The 19,077-nt window shown below is 41.0% G+C and overlaps 1 protein-coding gene across 1 annotated transcript in view; it reads right to left on the bottom strand.

The window, feature by feature from the left end:
• Positions 1 to 3,102: 3,102 nt before the first annotated feature.
• Positions 3,103 to 19,077, bottom strand: part of HAO1 (hydroxyacid oxidase 1) — a 41,696-nt gene continuing 25,721 nt past the window's right edge. Inside the window, exons 4-8 of the mRNA XM_044454449.1 lie at positions 16,824 to 16,999; positions 13,031 to 13,122; positions 6,862 to 7,020; positions 4,169 to 4,238; positions 3,103 to 3,278 (exon numbers count right to left, since the gene is read on the bottom strand). Of these exons, the coding sequence (XP_044310384.1) occupies positions 3,208 to 3,278; positions 4,169 to 4,238; positions 6,862 to 7,020; positions 13,031 to 13,122; positions 16,824 to 16,999 (568 nt within the window). The 3' untranslated portion in view covers positions 3,103 to 3,207. The remainder of the gene's footprint in view (positions 3,279 to 4,168; positions 4,239 to 6,861; positions 7,021 to 13,030; positions 13,123 to 16,823; positions 17,000 to 19,077) is intronic.

Raw genomic sequence — 19,077 nt, 5'->3', positions numbered from 1 at the left:
TAATTTATTATCTCTATTGTTTTACATTTGTGTAAACTATGAGTTTTGTTTTTAAAAAATAAATTGAAAAATTGAAAAGGAAGGAAACAGACACATAGGGTAAATAATGAATGGATTTGAATGCATGGATTTGAACTGAGGTATAATTCAAAGGCAGGCAGGCAGGCAGGCAGGCAGGAAGGGAAATTGGCTAGGCCCTTGGCAAATAGGAGCAAAAAGCCATCCATCCTGTAGCAACAGCTTGGTTTAATAGTTTTTGTGGTTTGTTGATTTTATTGTTTTAAAATGCTGAACACTACCTCCATATAAATATTAATACCACCACAATACTGCTTGGAAGGCCAATGTATGCCATTTGCAGCTTCTTAGAGGAATGCCAATGATTTCTGAAGACTAAATACTGCATATTTTATGTAAGATTTCATTTCCTAAAGCTTCCATGACATAACATTAAAGATATAAAGAAAGTCCTAGAAAGTTGGGAATATCCCCCCCCCCTTGTTATTATGCAAAACAGTGGCAGTGGTGACTATGACATTCTGTTTCTTCTTAAGAAAGCAATCATTTAACCAGGCCTCAGAATTGCCAAAATGTTGAGTTAAAGGTGCTCTCCATTCTATTCCTCCTTCCTATTTCTGTGCTGGCATTTTACATATTGTCTGTTATTGTCATTGCTGAGGTTTTTAATTCCACTTTCAGAGCATGTTACTATGTCCTCATACGATAAAATGGTGGGCCTTAACTGAAATTAAACAGAATGGCACAAGTTGCTCCCATTGAGTTTGCAGCACCAAAATCACTGACGCAGACTGGAACAAACGGGTATTCCGGGTTTATTATTCTTTCTCAATTTTTGTTGCATCATTACTGTTGTTTGAATTTCAGGGCCTGCTCTAAAAAGATATGTTTGCAGGTCGCCTCAGCAAGTAGGCCAGAACAGAGACGGTTAAGGATTTTTTAAAAGAGGCATTATACACACTTATTTAGGGAACTTCTATGCCGCCCCATTCGCCGAAACCTCGGGGCAGCTCACTTCTATTTTCCCACAGCCTCAGCTTCCCAACCACTATCTTTGCTTTCCTGTAGTACCAAGGGGAGATGAGGCCAGGTTGCTAAGCCTGGAAACCAGCATTCAGGTATGATTAAATATGTAAGGCAATAACAAAATGGGGTGTGTGGGGGGGATGTTTTTACTTCAGACTTTTTTTTAATATGATGTACCACTCAAATACCTGCTTACCACTATTTTAACAGCTCATCTACTCCCTGTGAGGCATCAGCTTCACATTTGTCTCATTGCAGTCCAGTTTCTCATTCTGTCAGCAAACTTGCAACTTTGGTAATCAGTGACTTAGAATACCTTACTCGAGGAGTGTGGGAACTGTAAAGTCTGTATCTTTTAAAATATGAGTGAAGGATTGTTCTTTCTTAAGTGTAGAATCTGTATCTTTTAGAATGAATAAAGGCCTGTTCTCATTGTCTCATCCTCCCCACAAGATTTAAGAAACATTTTGGCGTCAAGTAAGAATTTTCAAGGCCACTTCGGCCTGTTGACCTCTTAGAAGGTACTGCGCCTGTGTAATAAGTTTATGAATAGTAAATGACACAACTCTCATAGATAATAGGCTCATTAGCATGAACATGGGATGTATGAGCGGGAGGGGGGAACATATTAAGGAGTAGTATGATATAGGCGGTGGGGAAGATTGTGACTTCTTAGTAACCAGCCAATGGCGAAGCGGGGATAGTGCTGAGCATCGGGGAAAGAAATGTATAAAATCTCTTGTAAACAGTAAAAGATTGCTCTTTGTTTCTCAGACTACTGAGGCATTGAGCCAGCCTTTGCAAATGCTTTTTGTATGGAATAAATTGCTTGTACCCACTCAAATCCTGTCTCAAGGAGTTTTAAATCTCACAGGAGCAATGCAGTCTTTTATCTGGGTAACATTTTCCCTTAATACTCACATATTATTTAAAATGGCTGAACACCAGTGGTGTAGTGGTAAATTATAAAGTGCAAGTACTCACCATGACTTTTTCCATACCTAGACCTCCACAATGAGACCCAGAATGCAAGAAACACTGTTGATCCATAGAAACAAGCCACTGCTTGGGTTTTTTTAAAATTTATCCATTATTAAACTTATATTCCACTGCATTGGCCTGAGGGCCTTCTAAGTAGATAATAGAGTTCATCTCTATCAAGAGCAGGGCTGTGGTAGGTTGGGGGTTTTGATTTTGTAATACTCATGGGCTTTGATGTCCCACCCAAGACCAGGCCACCCTGAAATACTTTGAATTACAGTACAGAATATATTATTGCTAAGAAATTTTATTTCAGCCTAGCTACTGGGAGAGTTTCAAGTGTAAGAACGCTTCACTGGAAACCAAGGCCAAGATTATCCACACTGTTGTATTTCCACTCACTATGTGTGAGTGTGAAAGTTGGGCAGTGAGGAAGCTGACAGGAAGAAAACTGATGCAGTTGAACATAATGCTGGAGGAGAGCTTTGCAAATACCCTGGACTGAGAGAAAGACAAACAAGTGGGCCCTAGATTAAATCAAGCCAGAACCTTCCCTAGAAGCAAAAATGGCAAAGCTGAGACTGTCATACTTTGGGTACAATATGAGAAGGCAAAACTCCCTGGAGAAGGCAGTCAGGCTATGGAAAATCAAAGGCAGAATAAAAAGAAGACCCAGTATGAGATGACTTGACTCCCTAATCCATAAAGGAATTCAAGGCTTTGAATTTACAGGAGCTGAGCACAGCATTCACAGATAGGGCATTTTGGAAGGCTTCCATTCATAGGTCCGCCATATGTCAGATACAACTCACTGGCTCATAACAACATCAAAACATGAGAGATGCAGCTAAGCTCAGAGCAAACAGAAAATTCTGAACAGCATCGTCCCTGCAAATTGATAAGTACTGCTGCTTCCTCCCATGTGAGCCCCAGCTCCATTATACCACTGCTGAAGAAAAAAGGACATGCATTCACTTGTCATGATATTTCCAACTTTTTTCAATAGTTTACTCTAGGAGTTAAAATGATACCTTGATGTATCTAATATATTTGCAAAAGAATCTTGGGTATCAAAAATTGAGCAAGATGAACATTTTATTTTGATCCTGTTGAAACTTGCACTGGAGGCTTAAAGTCATTCAGCGAGTTTGACAATTTCAGCTCAAGCAGCAAACACCACAGCTAGATCTTAGAGGTATTCCACTGTGCTCTCCGTACCAAAGTTCTATCTATTGTTGCCACATTTTGACAGCCTGGAAATGATAAAAGATAAAAGCAACATAGTTCAAACTAATTATCTGTCCCAAACAGGCAATCCAATAATTTTTTTTGAAGAACTTTTACTTCTTCCTCCCTCTGCTTACTCAGGTCAGCACTACACACACATGCACGCACACACTCATCACGTCAAGCATCAAGGTAAGTAATGGCCAGCAACAGGGACTTCTCAGAGGTGGCACCTTATCTGTGGAATGTCCTTCTCAAAGAGGTCAATTTGGCATACCATTTTATCTTTCAGGTGGCAATTGTGCTTTTTCCAATGGTGGCATCAATGGTGAGTTCTGTCCCTCTTACAAAGAAATACTATCTCCAGAAGAGGAATTTTGCTGAGGAGCATGGCAGTAGAGGAAGGGGATGAATTTCCCTTCCATACTTGCTGTGATCCCGATAATAAGTAGCCCCTTGCCACAGCTAATACTATTTATGTTTTTTTTATACTGCACATTAAATGCACATACATGTTTAGTGTCATGTCTTGTTTGTGCCTTCCTTTGTCATACTCTTCAATTTTACTGAAGATGGTTTTTAACATAACTTCATTGTAAGTGCCTTGAAGATTGTTATAAAGGAAAGAAAGTGTATACAATGGAAGGCCCAAAGTTCAGTGGCATAGACTTAACATGTTAAAGGTCCTGGATTCCATCTCTGGCATTTAAAGGAACAGATGATAGGAAAATGACTGCATGAGACACAAATTTCTAACTCTTGTGACAGTTTGTGTAACCTTTCAATGTGCAAGACTCTTATTTCCATGTTACAGACTGTCCCTGTTTTTCAAGACATATCTCTATATGACATTTAAAAGAAAATGTAACAATCTCAGTATATTCTGCAATATACTGAGATTGCGGAATATACTTACCAGAGAGCGCCATTGCTAACTGGAACTCTTCTTTCAATATCTGAAGGACTTCCTTCACACCTTGTTCACCCTAATTGAGTTAAAACATTTTACATAAGTATGAATCTTGTAGTCCAAAATTTATGCCAGATAGCACCCCCAGTACAGTAATGGAAGTCTCTGTTTATCTAAATAAAGTGACAATCTGGGTTTTTTTTCCCGTATTCACCCTAGTGACAACTGCAGCTCCTAATCCTGATGGCTTTGAAGATGCAGCTAGGACTGATCCCTGCTAGGGTCAGTGTTCAATTCCGTAGAAGGTTCCCTCTTGGATGAATGGGAAGCCATATAGATGCAACCTATGCAGTACTGATGTTTCACATTCAAATAAATAAAATAGATAAAAGGGATAATTCTAGAGTCCTGACTGAGGTTCTTTTCTCATACTTCTTCAATGTATGTCTCAAACAGGAGCCAGAGGCTGCATTCTTCACCAAACACTGGTTCAGAGTACTCATTGACCCCCCCCACCCCCCAAGTGAGCACACAAAGAAGATGGTGGGGATAATGTTTTATATGCTGTGGTTCCACCCACATTTTGCTTTGTGCCTACTATTGCACAGGGCTTGAACTGACAGTCGAAACAGTGACAATTCCACCATTAAAAGGTTGTGAATTGTTTCACCTTCATCCTGTGAATACCACCAGCTAGGACAATATGATAAATCTGAGTAGTTGTGCATTGTATGCAAGAGCAGAACTGTCACAACAGCTTCAAGCTTCTGAAAAACAAATGTACAGATCTGACCTTCCTCCAGTAGCCAAATCAGATTGACTACGTGCTCTGCAGCCAAAGATGGAGAAGCTCTATACAGTCAGTAAAAACTAGACCAGGAGCTGACTGTGGTTCAGATCATGAGCTTCTCGTTGCAAAATTTAGGCTTAAATTGAAGAAAGTAGGGAAAAGCACTAGACCACTCAGGTATGACCTAAATCATATCCCTGATGAATATACAGTAGAGGTGACAAATAGATTTATGGAATTAGATCTGATAGACAGAGTGCCTGAAGAACTATGGACGGAGGTTCGCAACATTGTACAAGAGGTAGCAACTAAAACCATCCCAAAGAAAAAGAAATGCAAGAAAGCAAAATGGCTGTCTGAGGAGGCTTTACAAATAGCTGAGGAAAGAAGGGAAGCGAAAGGCAAGGGAGAAAGAGAAAGATACACCCAATTGAATGCAGAATTCCAGAGAATAGCTAGGAGAGATAAGAATGCCTTCTTAAATGAACAGTGCAAAGAAATAGAAGAAAACAATAGAATAGGGAGGACCAGAGATCTCTTCAAGAAAATTGGAGATATGAAGGGATCGTTTCATGCAAAGATGGGCATGATAAAGGACCAAAATGGCAGGGACCTAACAGAGGCAGATGAGATTAAGAAGAGATGGCAAGATTACACAGAGGAACTATACAAGGAAGACCTTAACATCCCTGATAACCACGATGGCAGGATTTCAAAGAGAGAGAGGAACTAGAGATCAAATTGCCAACATATGCTGGATCATGGAGAAAGCTAGGGAGTTCCAGAAAAACATCTACTTCTGCTTCATTGACTATGCTAAAACCTTTGATTGTGTGGATCACAACACATTGTGGCAAGTTCCTAAAGAGATGGGAGTACCTGACCATCTTATTTGTCTCTTGAGAAACCTATATGTGGGTCAAGCAGCAACAGTGAGAACTGGGCACGGAACCACTGATTGGTTCAAAATTGAGAAAGGAGTTTGGCAAGGCTGTATACTGTCATCCTGCCTATTTAACTTATATACAGAACACATCATGAGAAAGGTGGGGCTAGATGAATCACTAGTTGGAATTAAGATTGCTGGGAGAAATATCAACAACCTCAGATATGCAGATGATACCACTCTCATGGCAGAAAGTGAAAAGGAACTAAAGAGCCTCTTGATGCGGGTGAAGGAGGAGAGCGCAAAAGTTGGCTTGAAACTCAACATTAAGAAAACTAAGGTCATGGCATCCGGTCCTCTCACTTCCTGGCAAATAGATGGGGAAGAAATGGAGGTAGTGACAGATTTCATTTTCCTGGGCTCCAAGATCACTGCAGACGGGACTGCAGCCAAGAAATTAAAAGACGCTTGCTCCTGGGGAGGAAAGCTATGGCAAATCTAGACAGCATACTAAAAAGCAGAGACATCACCCTGCCAACAAAAGTGTGCATAGTCAAGGCTATTGTTTTCTCAGTTACAATGTATGGCTGTGAAAGTTGGACCATAAGGAAGGCTGAGCGCCAAAGAATTGAGCCCTTTGAATTGTGGTGCTGGAGGAGACTCCTGTGAGTCCCTTGGACAGCAAGGTGATCAAACTGGTCAGTCCTAGAGATCAACCCTGACTGCTCTTTAGAAGGCCAGATCCTGAAGATGAAACTCAAATACTTTGGTCACCTAATGAGAAGGAAGGACTCCCTGGAGAAGAGCCTAATGCTGGGAACAATAGATGGCAAAAGAAGTGGACATTAGAGAATGAGGTGGTTAGATGGAGTCACTGAAGCAGTTGGTGTGAGCTTGAGTGGACTCCGGGGAATGGTGGAGGACAGAAAGACCTGGAGGAAAGTTGTCCATGCAGTCACGATGGGTTAGACACGACTTCACAACTAACAACAAGCAGTAACCATGCTGGATATATCTGATTACCTGATAGGCCAGTCCCCAGATTACAGGCCTTCCTACAAACACTGCTTTGGCTCCCAGGGCAAGGGCTTTGAGGACATCTGTGCCTTTTCTTACTCCACCATCTAGGAACACCTCCACCTTTCCTTCTACAGCTTCTATGATTTCAGGCAGGACCTCAATCTGTAAACAGGGGTGGAGGTGGCAGGAGAAAAAAAACCCCTGTAAACATTTTCTAAACACTAGGCTCACAGATGAAGCATTGAACAAGCTAGGAGCACAACTATCATTTTTATTTCCACATGCTGAGTGTGAACATTTAAGCCAGACTCCACCAATTCGGTGCCCTCCAAATGATTTAGACGACAACTCCCAAAATTCCTGGCCTTTGGCCATGTTTGCTGGGGCTGATGGGATCAGGTCCAAAACATCAGAAGGACCCCAGGTTGGAGAAAACTGATTTATGTTCAAGGTTAGCTACACATCTAAAGGTCTAGTTACTGACATCCAAAAATAGCCATGAATGAGAAGGAAACACTTCTGCACATACCCTGGGTGGTCACTGATTACCTCTGCTACCTTCTAATGTCCTGTTAGGCAGCATTGACTCTCACTACAGCGTCTTTATTCTCAGTATGCCTCATTCTTATAGTGGTCATCCCATCTCCTTGCTATCAATCAGTTGCCAAACCCAGTCAGCTCCTTCACCTTGTACATGCTAACGTCATTGAAGGAACTCTTAAGAATTTGGTTTTTGAGAATAATACTCAGTGCTGTCCAGATCTTTTGGACTTCAAGTCCCATTAACCCCAGCCATTATGAGATGCTTGGAGTTGTGATAGAAATCATAAGGAGGTCTTCAGGTTGAGAAAGGTTGAACTATGCTATAGCTCAAAGATAATGCCTGCAAAGCTATGCTTTATATCAACTGCATAAACTGAAAAGCCTCTGATTCTAAACTCTCCAGACTAGACATTTGCAAATACCCTCACTGGAACAAGGCAAAATGAAAATAGTTTTAAGTGATTGGCTGAAAACTCTTATCATTTTGCTACCTTCCCAAATCAATTATCAAGGGTTACACCATGTTAAATATGAGTTGAATTTAAAAAGTTTACAGAAGGTAGAATTTGCACTACATATTGGGAAATATGATGTAAAACATTAGCAGTTTGCCTTCAACTGCAAACATCAGAATGCTATCTTGGCAATTAAAGACAATATCGGCAAGAAATTTACTCATCCTAGAAACATACATTCTCTATTTTGAAAATGTTATTCAGAATTATGTAGCTGTGGCTGTGAAGTATCAGATATCAATGTTACAAAAGCAATAAACAACATGAAAACAGGAAAGCACCTGGTCCACATGGATTTCCAACTGAGTGGTTTAAAACATGTTTCAGCTTTCTAGTTCCCAAATGTTATAATTTCTTTAACAGCTTCTATTATAGTAATGCCTAAACTAGATAGAGAATATACCCTTGGTGTTAATTATTGACCTATTTTATTTCATTGATTACTGTTGATATTAAAATACTAACTACAGTTTTAGCTGACAGACTACAACAAGTTATTACAAGGTTAGTCCATACGGATTAAGTGGGATTCATTCAAAATATGCAGGAGGCTGATATTCTTAGATTGGATGTAGATCTGATTATATTAAATAAAGATAGAATTCACAAAGCTGCCATTATCACTCTGAAGGCCTTCAATAAAATGTATTGGAAACTTATTGTTGCCACATTGAGAAATTTTAGTTCTCCTCCATAATTTCATAAATTTTATATTTTCATATAAAATATATGAAGCCCTCAGAGCCAGAGTTAGGAACAATGGGATCTTGTCTGAGGGTATTTTTTCCATAACTTGAGAGAGGTTATAGGCAGGGATGTCCTCTTTCTTCAAGCCCCTGGTGTGTGCTGCTCAACGAAATCCTAAACAACACTCCTGAATGTATACATAATTCATTACAATACAAAGTTATTCTCTATGTTGATAATCTTCTATTGTTCATTTTGGAACTCCATTTCTCTACTCAGACAATTAATGGTTTTGGACATTTATCTGGTTATTCTATTAACCAGCAGAAGTCAGAAATTCTGTCTGTTGCATATAATATACCCCACAGAGTATTTATCTAATTGGCAATTTAAACTTTGTGCTAAGTCTATTTCCCGTCTAGGAATACTTCTCCCAAGAGACATATCACAAATGATTAAGTCAAATTGGAGTAAATTGATTAATGAGGTCTCAAGGGACATCGACAGATGGGCATTTATAAAGTTAAGTCTGTAGGGTAAATACACTTAAAATAAATGTAATACCGCAATTGTTTATGTTTTACATGGTGTTCCTTTATTTATATTTGGCAGGTATTTCCAGAAGCTTAATGTTTTGTTTCATAATTTTTGTGGGGTTCTACTCCACCATGAATATCTTTGAAAAGGATGCAGCATTCTACCAAAGAGGGTGGATTTGGACTTGCTGGCATTTCCTTATACCATGAGACCTATTTGTTGTCTTGCACTTGATTTTGGTCCCCCCTCCACCCAGATTACGTTCCTCTCCCTGATCGGTTTTGGAATCTTCATTTCTGGATCCTCTTCCCCATTGTTTCAGTTTTGCTCCCCTGCCCTACCCCTGCCATCCACACACCTGCTTTTTTAATGGTGCAGTTGGGAAGGGGTTGTATTGTACAATAAAAATGAAAATAAAAAAGATCAAGGCAAAACGACGCCTCCTAGCAGAAGGACTATGGTTAAATCATTCCAGTAGGCTGATGGAATAGTCTTATTTTGCATATTAAAACCTGCTGATGCAAAAAAAAAATCAGGATCATAATTAGATGTGACACTAAATGGCAGATAAGTTCCAAGTCTTCAATAAAATGGCCATAATTCCTCCAAAGCATAACGTGTTGATGTGTAAGACTGCAAAGGTATGTGTGTGTACACATAACACTATTTCATACACAGAAAGTGATGCTACAAGTGACAAGCGAGAGCAACAGTAATTTCTTTGAAGGCAAAATTGAAACTTGCAAGTTTAGTTTACTTGTATATTATTATTGAGGTTTTCTCATCATCTGGAACACAATAAAAGGGGTTGTTTTTCCTCTTTGGATTTTGCTTGGCTGCCAGATAATTTGGTTCCACTTCCACCTATGTGGGCTCACTTTCGCATCCCAGCATATTGCGCCAAGTGCCATTACTTGAATATGACAACAAGCCATAATTAAGGCACACATTTCATCAAGTCTGTAACTAGACACTAGAAACATTCACCAATTTGGATTCAGTTTGTTCTCAGAACCAAAATAAGCAAAGCTGTTCAGACAGGTTTCAAGAACCAAAGAAATTCCAAACATCAACTTTTATTATAAATTTTTTGGGGAAAGCCTTAGTTCATAGACAAAGCCCACGTTCAGTCCCTGGCACCTACATTTTAAAGAGTGATCCAATTTAGCAGTTGATGGGAAAGATCACTTGAAGCCCTGGAGAGCTGCTGTTAGCCAGAGAAGACAATTCAGGGAAACTGATGGTCTGACTCAGTATAAGGAAACATCACATAATGGCTTGCCATGTGTATGAAAAATTCATTTCAATTGATTTTTAACCAAAATCTACTTAATCTGCCACTCTGGAAGAGAATGTGGATCCAAACACAATCTGTATTCAATGTTCATCTATTTCTCATGCTGTAGTGTGATTTGCAGAACCCAAAAATAATGTGCTTAAACAGGCACACTTTTAAAAAATATGTACCAACATGCTTTGATCAATGGCAGAAAAGATACACATGAAAATAAGTGTGAATTTCCTTACAATCTGAAATGGATATGAAGTAGAATGAGCTTCAAAGCTGAATTCAGAGAACCTCAACAAGCTTTGGTTGTGCTGATTTGTACCTCTCTAGCCACGTGGAAATGCTATGAAACTTGACATTTGTTCTAGCTATTCTTGAAAAATTATATTTAGGACCTAGCACATTCTTTTTGCACAGTTTTAGAACTGTGTTGTTTGTGTGGGAGGGAGAAACATTCAGAAATATGTACCGAAATACAAATTTTCTGTGTGGATGTTTGAAAATGAAGATTAGTGCTGTTACTAGAGGAACAAATTTACAGATGAACACATGCAAAGTTTACATGGATCAGAAATAAGCCTCCCACTGTCCTACATACAGCCAGTCCCTGGGTTATGAACAACTTCTGTTTCTGAGAAAATTGAAATTTGTCTTTGGTCAAATTTGTACCCAAGACTGATCACATAAAGTTGGCCCTCCACTTTTGCAGGTGAAGGGGGCACAGGACCCCTGTGAAAGTGGAAAAATCATGAATATTTTTACATCCCTGCTCCAGTCAACTCACCAGTGCCTCGTCTTTTCCAGATGGGTGGGATAGGAAGGTATGCTTTGGAGGCCTCCCTCTCTCCTCTTTCACTATGGTGTTGACAGTTTTCCACAGTAATATTTAAAAATTAATAGGCTATATGGCAATTTGTTCATAACCATGGGTTGCTTGTAACTAGGATGTTTGTAACTTGGGGACTGCCTGTAGTTGTATAGAATCCATCAATTTGATGCTCTAGGTATTTAGTCTGCATCTCTCTATTCTTCTTTGTGATTTTCAGGAGACTTGAAGTCTCCATCCCTCCCCGCTTCCCCTGACCACCTCTTAGCAGGGCAATGCAGAAATGTCCCTTGCACAAAGAATTTCTACATCTTCCTACCAAGCAAGATGCAAACGTTTCTATTTTGGCTCAAGAGAAGTTGTGGGCAACAAAAAGACTATTGTCCATTGTCCTGTTTCTCTTATGAATCACATTACAAACAGCTATGGATGATAAAATAAATTAAGACATGCAAATATGCTCAAGTCAGCAGGTAGTGAGCTTTATAAAAATAAAAGGACCATCTATTGGATGTGTATTTTAATTGAAATTTATTATAGTTTTCAAATTCCTCTTTTATATGCTGTATACACTGTGAATTCTTCCTTGGACCATTTTACTGCAGATGTTTCATAAGCATATTGGCCACAGATGAATTAAACATACTGAATTAGGGTGAACTCCAAGAACCTAATACTGCCGTATTACCCTTCAAACTGGAGGACTGGAAACATCCTATGCTGAGCAGAAGGAGCCTCAAAGCACTCCTCCCACCATAAGAATCACTTAGACAGCTGATTTCAGCCATCTTGGAGTGGATAGGAAGGAGGATGAGGTGCCATTAGGATACTGAGCATGCTGACACAGCTCTCTCCTCCCCTTCCCTCCCCACCCACAAAAGCTTATCTCCATGGTTGCTGTTGCAGCTTTAGGGGCGCAGTTGATTGGAAGGGCAGGCAGGGAAGCACTCCTGAGTTTGGAGACCCAGCTTCCACCTCCAAGCAATTTCCCAGGGTCAGAGCTGGGTGTCCAAAAATTATCCTATGGCTGCCTAGACCCTGTCTAGTGACCACAGGATTGCACCACCCCTTAGTTTCTTTGGTGATCTTGATTTATGGTTATGCATACTCTTTTGGCTTCCCTTATTTTGTCACTATAAAATAAAATGTCATGAAAAATGGCCTTGTAATTTTGTTTTCAAAAGACTGTGCCTGGCAACATTTTATAGGAACCAAGTTAATCACATCTCTATTTTTCTGCAGAGAAGCAGTATAAATATTAAAGAATAAACAGGAAGAGGGATGGAGATTGTAGATCAGTTCAGTGTGTTTATCATTTACATTTGCATCTCCTCTGTACAACCTTCTGCTTTCTTTAGCCATGTTGGACCAAATCCAGCCACACTGGAACTTTTGTGCTGCCTGCTTTATTCTATGTGACAAGACCGGCTGGATGAGTATGTCATTATGAAAAAATTATTCAGACTAACATGGCTAAAAAAAATATCCAAAGCCTAGTAGCATTTCACTTTTTCAACTAGGAGTTAAGCAGAATGAGAGAAAAAATTAAAGAGACATTTCTGCAATGAGAAGCGAAATGTCCTAAGGGCAAAAGCCAATACCACACAGTAAATGTTTCTGCTTGAAGTTGGTTTTTCTATAAGGCGAGCATCAAAACATCTTTGAAAGCCACAAATATTTTCTCTTCTTAGAAAAAAATGGCTTAATTGCTGAAGCTGAACCCAAATAATTTGCCCGTCTCTAAGACCAGCTCTAACTTGTTCCTGCAGTACTTACAGTGGCTGGAACGCCATCCAACTGGCGCGCACCATGATTCGACACCAGGATCCCATTGACACCATGCTTCACAGCTTCTCTAGCATCATCAGCTGGGGAAAACAAGCATGGGGCCTTTACAAGTTGCAGCTGTCTTTGTGGAAATGCATCTGTAAAACTCTTCAATCAACATGCAGAACCAAGGCCAGCTGTTCAGAAGCAGGCCACATAAGGAATGCAATTCAACTCTTACATTAAATGGTAACACCTAGAACCAAGCTAAAGTCAACAGTTTGATTGTCCCCCAAGTCAAGAGCATCATTTATCGCTGTGCAAAAGAACTTCAGTACCCTCTTCAGAAGAGCAGATAAGCATTCACCCTGTGGTTCTCATCTCCTTTAAAAGCAGCCCTTTTGCACAGAGATTTCCTGCTGACAAAAATTAATAGTTACTGTAATCATCCTCATAATATAGCCACTTGATGATGTTCAGATGGGTTTTGAATAATGACACTGAGCGAAGGGAGAAAAGGACCTCATAATTCCACCAATCATATGCAGTCCAGAGGAGGCTGCAGGGGTCTGTATGTACAGTACATTGAGTGAGTTCAAACATACTCTTCCCATGACATCTGCTCTTGAATTTATTTGCAAGCCATGTGAATTCATACTCCTATTTAAAAATAATGAAAAGAAATACTCTTTCATATGTATTTATTAAAGAGGTCTGGCCCAAACCTTAACACCTGTTATGATAAGTCTAAATTTCATTTCAGACAAGAATAGCGCCACATTTGTTAAAAGACAAATGAGCACCCTTAAGAAAAAGTGATAGCATGTCACAGAACCTTCATGCTCTCCACCTGTTTTGGATTCAGTACTCCAGCCAGCAGACACTTGTCAGATTTCTGGGAGTTGTAGTCCAAAAGGTCCTGATTGCATGAGGTTGGAGAAGTCTGCACCAAACCCTTGAACAGCTGCAGCATGATTTTTTTTAAAAGAGTGGTAGAAATATTTCTGGCATGCATGAGTATTGTTACTGCCTAAACAGGCTCTGCGTGGGCATATGCTTGTGCACTTAACAACACACACCCAGTGGCAAAGTGTTAAATTTTGAAGTGCAGGTGCTTGGGGGGGTTCCCTCAGCCATGTTGTGAAGCAGAGTCTAAAGCTGCACGCAACTATTAAAATCCAAAATAACAAAATTCTAGCATTTTATTCTGCTAGGGGCAGGATTATTCCAACACTTTCATTTTATCAAAATGTTGCTCCCCCTCCAGCCAGGGCTTTAAGACCTCTTTAACAATAGGCATTTCTCAGGTGGCCACTGGAAAACAGCACAGTCCTTTTGATGCTTTTTTTTTTTTTTTTTTAGCGGGGAACCAATTGTTATGGCGTAACCTGGGTGTTTAAGGTTTAAAGGTTTTGGTTTTAAAAAATTGTGTTTATAAAGTTATATTATTCCATTTGGCCTCTTTTATCCCCCCCAAACCATTTCCTTTTGTTAGACTGCAACCCTTAGGAATGGAACTATTAACTTTTAGGAAAAGGGCTGTATGCTACTCTGAGCTATTACCTGCCTTGCTCAGATTACAGATCCCTAAGCACATGTGCAAACTACTCTGTTTTCAGGGACTCTGTTTTCACCCCTTCTTAATAGGGGTGTCAAAGAAATCCACAACGGAGTGAAATAAATTTGGATGCATCTGACCTATGAGTTCTGCAGCAGAGTGGCTTTATTGGAGTTCCAGAGATTCCACAGATTCATAGAGCACTTTCAGAGGGGATCTGTTCTAAAGCACATCAGTGCTTATGTGCATTAACTAATGTGCATTAGCACTAACAGAACAGCATTCTGGTAAAATAGCATCTGATTCCACCAAAAGATGCTTGATGATTCATGAAACAGAAGTGGAACAGATTTAATAAAATCAGTATATCCCTTATTCAGAAGAACTGAGCATATGTCCAAGTGCTGGAAGACCACTTCCTACTGTGGCCCTGGATCTATTCTGCCAGGGGAGAAGCTACAGAGCTGGCCCAGAAAAGAGCCTCTTCTCTCAAACAATGTGCATAACTTTGGAACACAGACCAGGCATCAAATGACCCTTGCATAGTGCCTGGGATGGAGCAATGCAGGCACAATCACAACTTCTCCAGAAAAGGGGGCTTTATTAAAAAATAAATTAGTAAAACAAAAGGCAGTTCAACAGCTAACAATTAATGCTGTCCTAGGGATAGGAGGGCTGGTGAGACATGACAAAAACTGTCAGGTGAAACTTTCCCATTTGGTGAAGAAACCATGGTGGCTGAAGAAGTGACATGGAATGACAGGAGACTTACACTGTTCCATCCCTACACTTCATCCAAAAAACAAGGCCACAAAAAGAGACTTTCCTTGACCATGGCAAAACTTTAGACACATTGAATCAACTGGAAGTGGGAGTGTAGAAAAAGAGCACAAAAGCCAAGGTTCCAGACCTGGCCAGCCCGTGTTTATTCTAGCAAGGCCTTGTCTACAACCATCCTGAATTCACAGGTGTAAACAGACATCCTGATGGGAGGTAGAGCACCTGCCAGCAAATCCTGGAGGACACCTGGGAAGCTTTTCCAACTGTTTTAGATTTTAGTTCAGGGACGCTAAAACAGTTATAAGGTAATCCTGTACTTGCCTACACAGCTATAGTTGGCATTGAATTCCCAGGTAAGTGGGTACAGAACTGCAGTCATAGTGCAATAACCAATGAAGTAGTTCTAGAATATTGATATTCAGGTGGACAAAAGAAAAGGCTGTTCTTTTTCTGCTTAACCGAGCCAATGGGTCTGGGCTTTTCAGTCAAATTTGAAGTAGTCTGTATAGAGGACACTCAAAATCTCAGCACTCAGAGCCATAGGTGATCAAATGTAGCTTTGAATAAATCAGGAACTGGAGGAAGATTGGAGCATCAATAGTTCAGGAAGTCCTGTCCCAGCATATACTTTATATACCCCCTTGTCCATTTTTATAGGGCAACCTTCCTCAGCCTGGTGCCCTCCAGGTATTTTGGATTTCAACCAATTAGAAACATTTTAAAATATATTCAGTGGTATATAAATCTATTAAATAAACTCCCATAAACCACAGCTGGCATGCCCAAGGAACAGGAATGCTGAGGAAGACTACATCAGAGGGTTTCTTGAGGTGTATTTTGAGGTGCATCAAAGGAAACTTGAGGTGCATTTTGTCCTGGCTTGCTAATTCTTTGCTAACTACCTATTATCTTTACTAAAAATGAAAAAAAAAATAAGCCAAGGAGTGTGTGGTACACAGAATGGGTGGAGCTGATGCTGCCCCTTGACAGCAAAGCCCAAGGGAATACATTGCAACAAGCATTAAGGAAATACGCTGCTCCTGTCCCAAATCATATGTGCAATCTCTTGTGCTGTTGCACTGCAGGAGTTGAGAGCCACTTTCCACCCATGAGCCGAATTCCATTTTGGAGAAGCTGCTGGCAGCCAGAGTGGGAAGGGCCAACCCCATCCCCCAGTTCCAGTTTGTGCTAGCTGCAAGCTCAAGCTCCTGGCAATTAAGGCTTTAGAAAGGTTTTCCAAACTTTGTGAGTAGGAAACACTTCAGGATAACCCTAAACCACCCCATGTGTGGTAGTGGGAGGAAATGAAGCAGGGCCAGGGGAAAGGGGTGTGGCGTCCTGTGGAGCCCCAGCTGGCCAGATGGGGCTCCGGGGTGGGGGGCAGATTTGGTATCTGGGCCTGAGGATCTGCACGCCTGTTCAACCCCTTAGCCTTCTCCCATCTTTAGCTTCAGTTGAACAAACCTCTCAGGATGCCTTTAGCAACGATAGGCAGTGCTGTCTGTCCTCTGAGCCACTTTACATCTTCCCAGTTGATTGAAGGATCAATTGCCTCTGCTACATAAACGGAAAGGCCACTGTTTTCACCATAGCCCTTCTCAGATGAAAATGCCAGGTCATTTGTTTCAAAATTTTTCATCCTGAAGTTTGGGGTGGGGAAAAAACCTGTAAGAGAACTCACCTGGGCAAGGCAACATGAATTTTAAACTCAACATAGCTTCAACTCTGAACAAAAAATCAACACCCATCATGTCTAAAAATGCCCATTTTTATATATCATGTGTGACAAACAGGTCTGTGCAGCTGCATTCCTGAAAGAGGATACAAGACCCGCAAGAACGGTGCCAGACACTGATTTGTGTATATTCCTCAGAATGTTGAACTGTTGCCACCACTCCTACTCCTACTACTGGCATAGGAACACATCCTGTGTATCACAGGCATCCGGGCTCCTGCCTTTTCTTTATGAGGAAGGACAGAACCCTTTTCAGGGCCTCCATTAAACACCCTAGCCACCAAGTTGGTGTGTTTGCCAAGCAGTCCAGAGCATGGGTAAGGCCACCCTTCAGGCTAGGCAAGAGAATCAATCCCAAGGTCCAATTCAATATATGCATTGAAGCACCAAGCAGAGAGAAGTTCAGGAATAGTCCAAGGCTTCCAAAATGAAATGAAACTGAAGACTAGCTCCCCAACCTTTCCCTAGGAGGATCCTATGAGTCACTCACCAGAGCAGCTTGTGAGAGTCCTGGGGTCTGAGGCTGGCTGGGTCTTGTCTTCACTCTCTGCCAGCCAGTCAGACACAAAGCAAAAGTTTCTTTTGCAAATAAGGTATTCCTTGGGGATGAGGGGTGGTCTCTACCAGACCAATCAATAGCCCAGGAGGGCCTCATGGAGCATCCTGCAGGTGAATTCTACAGCACCTACACAGCATAACGCTGAGTCAGCCTGGGATGTATATATAAAGGTAGGTTTTGAGGACTCATAGTTTGGCCATTTTTTTGCTCAAAGTCTTTCCATAAAGGAGGCAGTATGGGGGAAGGCTTGGTTGATCATATAATATTTAGTTAAGGTAACAAAACAAAGACACAGAAGTACTTTAGGATAATACTGTCTGCTTTCTGTGATGTGTTCTAACTAGCTAAGGTTGCCTTATGGTTGTCATCAACAAGAACGTGTACTCAGAAAGAACCATGATTTTATATGACAAAATGACTTCTTCACACTCTCTAACTGATAGAACCATGACCAGGAGACATGGCAGTGCCCACTGGTTAAGATGGCTTTAAAGGACATGAGACCAATTCATTGAGGAGGATGGACCATCACTGGTTATTAGCCATGAGAGCAAAAGCAACTCTCCATGTTCAGAGGCATTACCCTGTAAATGCTAGATTGGAGGGGAGGAGCCTGAGATAAGGAGGGAGGGCTGCTGCCTTCTTACACTTGGTGCAGCACAGCAGAGTTTGTTCCGTGCCTCAGTTCAGGATGCAAGCTTACGCCCAACATTACACTTTTACACGCTGGCAAGTGGCTCACACCACTTCTGCTTGAATCAAGTGAAGTAAGATTGTGTCAATCCATGTTGGGAGAAAGAGAAGCCACTGTAGATTTTTCTGGGAATGGCCTTTCACAAAAGACATCCTAGAAGGAGATGGGAGAAACATGGGATTTTCTGTCGATGAATGAGACAGAATCTGCCGGGGACAACCAGAACAACCACAGCATGCTTCCAGACTTTAGTGGGAAATGGAGAATGTGCAGTATCAACAGCCTTTTGTGTTTTCATTGCATTGCAGTTACATCATTCCTTTCTTCTCCCTCCCTCCCTCCCTCCCTCCCTGCCCCTGCAGCAGGCAGCATGTGCTTCTCCTTGACCGGAAGAGCAGCTCAGCCCTTGGCTTTCTTGCATCTAGCCTGTTGGGGTGCTCATCGTGAAACAGTGTTGAAGTACATTGGCTCGAACTTTGCTTAAAGTGGCTGTCCAGCCTGGCTTATCCCCATTAATTCCAACCACATCCTCCAACATTCTGTGGATAGCCATGGTCCCTTCACCCTAACCACCAACCATTTGGTTTACCAGCGTTTATACAGCAGATTGGAGGATGATGGGAGTTGTAAGACTTTTTAAACATTTAAACATGCACAGGGTTGTGCTCTTCAGCTAAGATGTGCTGGTATTTTTGTATTTTGCCCCTGCTCTTTATCTCCTTGGATGGAA

This window comes from Varanus komodoensis, unplaced genomic scaffold (genome assembly GCF_004798865.1).
Source record: "Varanus komodoensis strain SLA01 unplaced genomic scaffold, ASM479886v1 scaffold7_3, whole genome shotgun sequence".
NCBI lineage: Eukaryota > Metazoa > Chordata > Lepidosauria > Squamata > Varanidae > Varanus > Varanus komodoensis.
This window is presented reverse-complemented; position numbering and strand designations above follow the sequence as displayed.